The 10029-nt window shown below is 53.2% G+C and overlaps 1 protein-coding gene across 3 annotated transcripts in view; it reads left to right on the forward strand.

The window, feature by feature from the left end:
• Positions 1-10029, forward strand: part of ADGRE5 (adhesion G protein-coupled receptor E5) — a 367255-nt gene that overhangs the window by 356677 nt on the left and 549 nt on the right. For all 3 annotated transcript variants that reach the window (XM_066593215.1, XM_066593217.1, XM_066593216.1), the window contains 3 exons: positions 7583-7674; positions 8313-8481; positions 8614-8715. In XM_066593215.1, the coding sequence (XP_066449312.1) occupies positions 7583-7674; positions 8313-8481; positions 8614-8715 (363 nt within the window). The remainder of the gene's footprint in view (positions 1-7582; positions 7675-8312; positions 8482-8613; positions 8716-10029) is intronic.

Here is a 10029-nt window from a genome sequence, read left to right on the forward strand (position 1 = left end):
CCGCACACCGCATACGGGACTATACACTGCGGGCTCCGCACACCGCATACGGGACTATACACTGCGGGCTCCGCACACCACATACGGGACTATACACTGCCGGCTCCGCACACCACATACAGGACTATACACTCCCGGCTCCGCACACCACATACAGGACTTCCAGTACTGTACAACTATACACCACGGGCTCCGCACACAACATACAGAACTTCCAGTACTGTACAACTATACACCAAGGGCTCCGCATACCACATACAGGACATCTAGTACTGTACAACTATAGACCGCCGGCTCCGCATACCACATACAGGACTATACACTGCAGGCTCCGCACACCGCATACAGGACTATACACTGCAGGCTCCGCACACCGCATACAGGACTATACACTGCGGGCTCCGCACACCACATACAGGATTATACACTGCGGGCTCCGCACACCACATACGGAACTATACACTGTGGGCTCCGCACACCACATACGGGACTATACACTGCGGGCTCCGCACACCACATACGGGACTATACACTGCGGGCTCCGCACACCACATACGGGACTATACACTGCGGGCTCCGCACACCACATACGGGACTATACACTGCGGGCTCCGCACACCACATACGGGACTATACACTGCGGGCTCCGCACACCACATACGGGACTATACACTGCGGGCTCCGCACACCACATACGGGACTATACACTGCGGGCTCCGCACACCACATACGGGACTATACACTGCGGGCTTCGCACACCACATACGGGACTATACACTGCGGGCTCCGCACACCACATACGGGACTATACACTGCGGGCTCCGCACACCACATACGGGACTATACACTGCGGGCTCTGCACACCGCATACGGGACTATACATTGCGGGCTCCGCACACCGCATACGGGACTATACACTGCCGGCTCCGCACACCACATACGGGACTATACACTGCCGGCTCCGCACACCACATACAGGACTTCCAGTACTGTACAACTATACACCACGGGCTCCGCACACAACATACAGAACTTCCAGTACTGTACAACTATACACCACGGGCTCCGCACACCACATACAGGACATCTAGTACTGTACAACTATAGACTGCCGGCTCCGCATACCACATACAGGACTATACACTGCAGGCTCCGCACACCGCATACAGGACTATACACTGCAGGCTCCGCACACCGCATACAGGACTATACACTGCAGGCTCCGCACACCGCATACAGGACTATACACTGCAGGCTCCGCACACCACATACGGGACTATACACTGCGGGCTCCGCACACCGCATACGGGACTATACACTGCGGGCTCCGCACACCGCATACGGGACTATACACTGCGGGCTCCGCACACCACATACAGCACTATACACTGCAGGCTCCGCACACCACATACGGGACTATACACTGCGGGCTCCGCACACCGCATACGGGACTATACACTGCGGGCTCCGCACACCGCATACGGGACTATACACTGCGGGCTCCGCACACCGCATACGGGACTATACACTGCGGGCTCCGCACACCACATACAGCACTATACACTGCAGGCTCCGCACACCACATACGGGACTATACACTGCGGGCTCCGCACACCACATACGGGACTATACACTGCGGGCTCCGCACACCACATACGGGACTATACACTGCGGGCTCCGCACACCACATACGGGACTATACACTGCGGGCTCCGCACACCACATACGGGACTATACACTGCGGGCTCCGCACACCACATACGGGACTATACACTGCGGGCTCCGCACACCGCATACGGGACTATACACTGCGGGCTCCGCACACCGCATACGGGACTATACACTGCGGGCTCCGCACACCGCATACGGGACTATACACTGCGGGCTCCGCACACCGCATACGGGACTATACACTGCGGGCTCCGCACACCGCATACGGGACTATACACTGCGGGCTCCGCACACCGCATACGGGACTATACACTGCGGGCTCCGCACACCACATACGGGACTATACACTGCCGGCTCCGCACACCACATACGGGACTATACACTGCCGGCTCCGCACACCACATACAGGACTATACACTGCCGGCTCCGCACACCACATACAGGACTTCCAGTACTGTACAACTATACACCACGGGCTCCGCACACAACATACAGAACTTCCAGTACTGTACAACTATACACCAAGGGCTCCGCATACCACATACAGGACATCTAGTACTGTACAACTATAGACCGCCGGCTCCGCATACCACATACAGGACTATACACTGCAGGCTCCGCACACCGCATACAGGACTATAGACTGCAGGCTCCGCACACCGCATACAGGACTATACACTGCGGGCTCCGCACACCACATACAGGATTATACACTGCGGGCTCCGCACACCACATACGGGACTATACACTGCGGGCTCCGCACACCACATACGGGACTATACACTGCGGGCTCCGCACACCACATACGGGACTATACACTGCGGGCTCCGCACACCACATACGGGACTATACACTGCGGGCTCCGCACACCACATACGGGACTATACACTGCGGGCTCCGCACACCACATACGGGACTATACACTGCGGGCTCCGCACACCACATACGGGACTATACACTGCGGGCTCCGCACACCACATACGGGACTATACACTGCGGGCTCCGCACACCACATACGGGACTATACACTGCGGGCTCCGCACACCACATACGGGACTATACACTGCGGGCTTCGCACACCACATACGGGACTATACACTGCGGGCTCCGCACACCACATACGGGACTATACACTGCGGGCTCCGCACACCACATACGGGACTATACACTGCGGGCTCCGCACACCGCATACGGGACTATACATTGCGGGCTCCGCACACCGCATACGGGACTATACACTGCCGGCTCCGCACACCACATACGGGACTATACACTGCCGGCTCCGCACACCACATACAGGACTTCCAGTACTGTACAACTATACACCACGGGCTCCGCACACAACATACAGAACTTCCAGTACTGTACAACTATACACCACGGGCTCCGCACACCACATACAGGACATCTAGTACTGTACAACTATAGACTGCCGGCTCCGCATACCACATACAGGACTATACACTGCAGGCTCCGCACACCGCATACAGGACTATACACTGCAGGCTCCGCACACCGCATACAGGACTATACACTGCAGGCTCCGCACACCACATACGGGACTATACATTGCGGGCTCCGCACACCGCATACGGGACTATACACTGCCGGCTCCGCACACCACATACGGGACTATACACTGCCGGCTCCGCACACCACATACAGGACTTCCAGTACTGTACAACTATACACCACGGGCTCCGCACACAACATACAGAACTTCCAGTACTGTACAACTATACACCACGGGCTCCGCACACCACATACAGGACATCTAGTACTGTACAACTATAGACTGCAGGCTCCGCACACCGCATACAGGACTATACACTGCAGGCTCCGCACACCGCATACAGGACTATACACTGCAGGCTCCGCACACCGCATACAGGACTATACACTGCAGGCTCCGCACACCACATACGGGACTATACACTGCGGGCTCCGCACACCGCATACGGGACTATACACTGCGGGCTCCGCACACCGCATACGGGACTATACACTGCGGGCTCCGCACACCACATACAGCACTATACACTGCAGGCTCCGCACACCACATACGGGACTATACACTGCGGGCTCCGCACACCACATACGGGACTATACACTGCGGGCTCCGCACACCGCATACGGGACTATACACTGCGGGCTCCGCACACCGCATACGGGACTATACACTGCGGGCTCCGCACACCGCATACGGGACTATACACTGCGGGCTCCGCACACCACATACAGCACTATACACTGCAGGCTCCGCACACCACATACGGGACTATACACTGCGGGCTCCGCACACCACATACGGGACTATACACTGCGGGCTCCGCACACCACATACGGGACTATACACTGCGGGCTCCGCACACCACATACGGGACTATACACTGCGGGCTCCGCACACCACATACGGGACTATACACTGCGGGCTCCGCACACCACATACGGGACTATACACTGCGGGCTCCGCACACCACATACGGGACTATACACTGCGGGCTCCGCACACCGCATACGGGACTATACACTGCGGGCTCCGCACACCGCATACGGGACTATACACTGCGGGCTCCGCACACCGCATACGGGACTATACACTGCGGGCTCCGCACACCGCATACGGGACTATACACTGCGGGCTCCGCACACCGCATACGGGACTATACACTGCGGGCTCCGCACACCGCATACGGGACTATACACTGCGGGCTCCGCACACCACATACGGGACTATACACTGCCGGCTCCGCACACCACATACGGGACTATACACTGCCGGCTCCGCACACCACATACAGGACTATACACTGCCGGCTCCGCACACCACATACAGGACTTCCAGTACTGTACAACTATACACCACGGGCTCCGCACACAACATACAGAACTTCCAGTACTGTACAACTATACACCAAGGGCTCCGCATACCACATACAGGACATCTAGTACTGTACAACTATAGACCGCCGGCTCCGCATACCACATACAGGACTATACACTGCAGGCTCCGCACACCGCATACAGGACTATAGACTGCAGGCTCCGCACACCGCATACAGGACTATACACTGCGGGCTCCGCACACCACATACAGGATTATACACTGCGGGCTCCGCACACCACATACGGGACTATACACTGCGGGCTCCGCACACCACATACGGGACTATACACTGCGGGCTCCGCACACCACATACGGGACTATACACTGCGGGCTCCGCACACCACATATGGGACTATACACTGCGGGCTCCGCACACCACATACGGGACTATACACTGCGGGCTCCGCACACCACATACGGGACTATACACTGCGGGCTCCGCACACCACATACGGGACTATACACTGCGGGCTCCGCACACCACATACGGGACTATACACTGCGGGCTCCGCACACCACATACAGGACTATACACTGCGGGCTCCGCACACCACATACGGGACTATACACTGCGGGCTCCGCACACCACATACGGGACTATACACTGCGGGCTCCGCACACCACATACGGGACTATACACTGCGGGCTTCGCACACCACATACGGGACTATACACTGCGGGCTCCGCACACCACATACGGGACTATACACTGCGGGCTCCGCACACCACATACGGGACTATACACTGCGGGCTCCGCACACCGCATACGGGACTATACACTGCGGGCTCCGCACACCGCATACGGGACTATACACTGCCGGCTCCGCACACCACATACGGGACTATACACTGCCGGCTCCGCACACCACATACAGGACTTCCAGTACTGTACAACTATACACCACGGGCTCCGCACACAACATACAGAACTTCCAGTACTGTACAACTATACACCACGGGCTCCGCACACCACATACAGGACATCTAGTACTGTACAACTATAGACTGCCGGCTCCGCACACCACATACAGGACTATACACTGCAGGCTCCGCACACCGCATACAGGACTATACACTGCAGGCTCCGCACACCGCATACAGGACTATACACTGCAGGCTCCGCACACCGCATACAGGACTATACACTGCAGGCTCCGCACACCACATACGGGACTATACACTGCGGGCTCCGCACACCACAGACGGGACTATACACTGCGGGCTCCGCACACCGCATACAGTACTATACACTGCAGGCTCCGCACACCACATACGGGACTATACACTGCGGGCTCCGCACACCACAGACGGGACTATACACTGCGGGCTCCGCACACCACATACAGGACTATACACTGCGGGCTCAGCACACCACATACAGGACTATACACTGCGGGCTCCGCACACCACATACAGGACTATACACTGCGGGCTCCGCACACCACATACAGGACTATACACTGCGGGCTCCGCACACCTCATACAGGACTTCCAGTACTGTACAACTATACACCACGGGCTCCGCACACAACATACAGAACTTCTAGTACTGTACAACTATACACCGCTGGCTCCACACACACAACATACAGAACTTCCAGTACTGTACAACTATATACAGCCAGCTCCACACACAACATACAGGACTTCTAGTACTGTACAACTATATACAGCCGGCTCCGCACACAACATACAGGACTTCCAGTACTGTACAACTATACACCACGGGCTCCGCACACCACATACAGGACTTCTAGTACTGTACAACTATACACCGCCGGCTCCGCACACAACATACAGGACTTCCAGTACTGTACAACTATAAACAGCCGGCTCTGCACACAACATACAGGACTTCCAGTACTGTACAACTATACACTGCGGGCTCCGTACACCACATACAGGACTTCCAGTACTGTACAACTATACACTGCGGGCTCTGTACACCACATACAGGACTTCCAGTACTGTACAACTATATACAGCCGGCTCCGCACACCACATACAGGACTTCCAGTACTGTACAACTATACACTGCGGGCTCCATACACCACATACAGGACTTCCAGTACTGTACAACTATACACTGCGGGCTCCATACACCACATACAGGACTTCCAGTACTGTACAACTATACACTGCGGGCTCCATACACCACATACAGGACTTCCAGTACTGTACAACTATACACTGCGGGCTCCGTACACCACATACAGGACTTCCAGTACTGTACAACTATACACTGCGGGCTCCGTACACCACATACAGGACTTCCAGTACTGTACAACTATACACTGCGGGCTCCGTACACCACATACAGGACTTCCAGTACTGTACAACTATACACTGCGGGCTCCGTACACCACATACAGGACTTCCAGTACTGTACAACTATACACTGCGGGCTCCGTACACCACATACAGGACTTCCAGTACTGTACAACTATACACTACGGGCTCCGTACACCACATACAGGACTACTGTACAACTATACACCGCAGGCTCCGCACACCACATACAGGACTTCCAGTACTGTACAACTATACACGCTCCTCTCTACTGGTGTTCTGAGCCTGGTCGCCTTGTGTGCCCTCAGATATCCACTGGTCCCAACACCTCCTAACAGTCTGGTCAGAACAGACCCGGTGTGGGCAGCAATTCATCAATATGACCCTCCAGCTTCTCCCATCCCAATAATGCGCCCCTCTCAGACTCTGGTAACAGGGTGAAATCTCTTCTCTACGTCGTAGAGGCATCTAGTGGTCAACAGGTTCTACACAAGCGGAAGAATTCACTGCACACAAGGAGCCTCCGAGAGCCTCTTATAGGCCACTTTTAGGGCCTCCGGTGACAACACCGTCTATCTAATCACCACAACGCTAATCACTTGTATATCTGCCTGAGATGTAACCGCATGCTGAGTTTTGCTACAAAATGACTTCTAGGTGCTTGATTTTTGTTGACAAGAGTGTAGCTCCATGCTGCCCCCTGCAGGCTTCTACTAACACATCTCTCCTGCTCAGGTGAACTGTGGGATTTTTGTGCTCACTGTGTGGAAACTGGCTGAGAAAATGTCGTCCGTCAATCCAGAACAAGGAAAACTGAAAAGAATCAGGTGAGTGACCTCCGTTCCATGGCGGAATGTTACCATTCACAGAGGGCAAAGGCTGTATATTCTATCAATGACAGATCTCTCCAGACACATAAGATTGGAATACAGCCAATCATAACCATATACTGGGGTCAGGTGAGCTGGCAAGTTTATTTCACTATGGAGATAAGCAGCCGTCAGACATCTCTGGCAACAGTTTTCTCTTAGGGAGCCAATTCTTGCATCACTGAGTGGAAACTCAGGCTGCCCCATACACATCTGATGGCATGGCAATCCAGTAAGGCTGCTCAAAGGGTATTGGCGTTTCCATTAGTCTCTAACTGTAATCTACAGACTATCATGGGATGCTGGGAGTTGTAGTTGTACCTCTGGTCCATCATCAGTTACAGTGGAAACCTCACAATGTAATATCAGTTAGGGCATTATCACACATGCGCTAATAGCTACTGCATACGGTTTTCTGGTAATTCCGGTAAGTGCAGGTGCGGCCGTGGCATTAGCACTAGTATACAAGTGTTAATGGCGCTCCTGTAACTGCACCCTTGAAGCCATGGCTCATTATAGCATTGGGTGTGTATTATATAGTATGTACATGTATACTCACTTTATATATGGCTAATTGATTGTCGTCAATTTTTTAGGACCCTGACCATCACATCGCTGGCGCAGCTGTGCATCCTGGGTAGTTGCTGGGCCTTCGGGTTCTTCATGTTCAGCTCTGCTACACCCTTTTTCATATATGCATTCACTGTCCTCACTACTCTGCAAGGATTACAGATCTTCTGTCTGCACTGCCTGATGCACAAAAAGGTGAGAGAAGGGGCGCAACGTGGGGTGGGGGCAGCTGAAGGACATGGGAAAGTCAACTGCAGTCGCTCATAGTCCTAGTAGACCGCACAGCATGCTGTCTCCCATATCCATTCCCGGTCCTCTCCTCCACAGGTGCGGGCCGACTACAAGAGGTGGCTCTGTGCAATCGCTCATTTCAAGTCTCCAGTTTACTCCGAATTCAGCAACACCAGCAATTCACACACAAACACCAAGGTAAGAGGGGTGGGATCACAGGAAGGCGTCCAGGAGGAGCCTTGGTCAGAACTTGTTTTACTATTAGATAAAGTTTGTTTGGAAAACCACTATAGGGCTCTCACATGGGCGGATGTGGCCTGCGTACCGTGCAGTACAGAGCGAATACCTATGTAATGTGTATTTGGTGCTTATGTTAACCCCTTAGTGACAGCCCTCTAGTGTTTTTACATCCTGTAGCTGCAGGACATGTATGAAGGGAGATCACGTGGTAGTTTCCCCATCATATATCGCAGCTGCTAGCTGTTTCTTACAGCTGACACTTGGCAGCAACAGCTCTGATAAGCCACGTAGTTCATAGAGCCCCCCACGTTGAGATCACAGGGAGTTGTGCGGCTGTCATGGCAATCAGGGGGCTTCTAAAAAGCTGTCATGGCAGAATGCCTATCAAGCCATCTGACTGCCTGCTCAATAACATTATGATGTACGGCAGGCGCAAAAAAAAGCAATAAAAAGCAATCAAAAAGTCGTATTATTCCAAGATGGTACCAACAGAAACTACAGGACATCCCACAAAAAATTAGCCCTCGCACAACTAGGTTGACGAAAAAATAAGTTATTGCGTGGAGATGGCGGCAGAAAATTTTTAAAAAAAGGAATTTTTTTCTCCAAAGTATATAGGTTTGGCATTTTGGTAATCGTACTCACCCAAATAAAGTAAATGTCATTTTTGTTGCAGCTGTGAGCCATAGAAAGATTCAGCAAAAGGGGGAATTTTTATTTATTTTTTTCCACATTTCTCTCCACTTAAAATTTTATAAAACCAGTGTATTTGAACTCTTATCTCCAGCAGTCCCAATAAAGCGCATTGAGTGGTGGCATGCTACATGAACACTATTCCCTTAATCCAAGAATTCTTGGGACCCCCATTCTCATCAGTAGGGGTCTCTGTAGTTGGTCCCATCCAATAAAATCGTTATCTGCTACCTTATGGATGGGAGACTGTTGCTCTTTAGAGCTCATCCTATAACAATCAAAGGCTCTGCAGAGCCAACAGACTGGCATGTCTTAATGTACTGAGCTTCCTTGTATGATGCACCTTGGTTGTTAGACTCTGCGGTAGCCCCAGCGCTGTATATATTTTTGCCACACATTGTTCATGTAATTTTCCCAAGTAACACCTCTGCTTGCCATCAGTGAACAGCACTGGGCCTCATTTATTACTGGCCAACAGCCTGCATATAAAAGGAGCGCTGTGGGCAACGAGGACAGCCTTAACATTCGTTTTGACAATTGTGGTTTGTGTGGGTCACTTCACAGTAATCTGCATTTTCT

This window comes from Eleutherodactylus coqui, chromosome 2 (assembly GCF_035609145.1).
Source record: "Eleutherodactylus coqui strain aEleCoq1 chromosome 2, aEleCoq1.hap1, whole genome shotgun sequence".
In the NCBI taxonomy this organism is placed as follows: domain Eukaryota; kingdom Metazoa; phylum Chordata; class Amphibia; order Anura; family Eleutherodactylidae; genus Eleutherodactylus; species Eleutherodactylus coqui.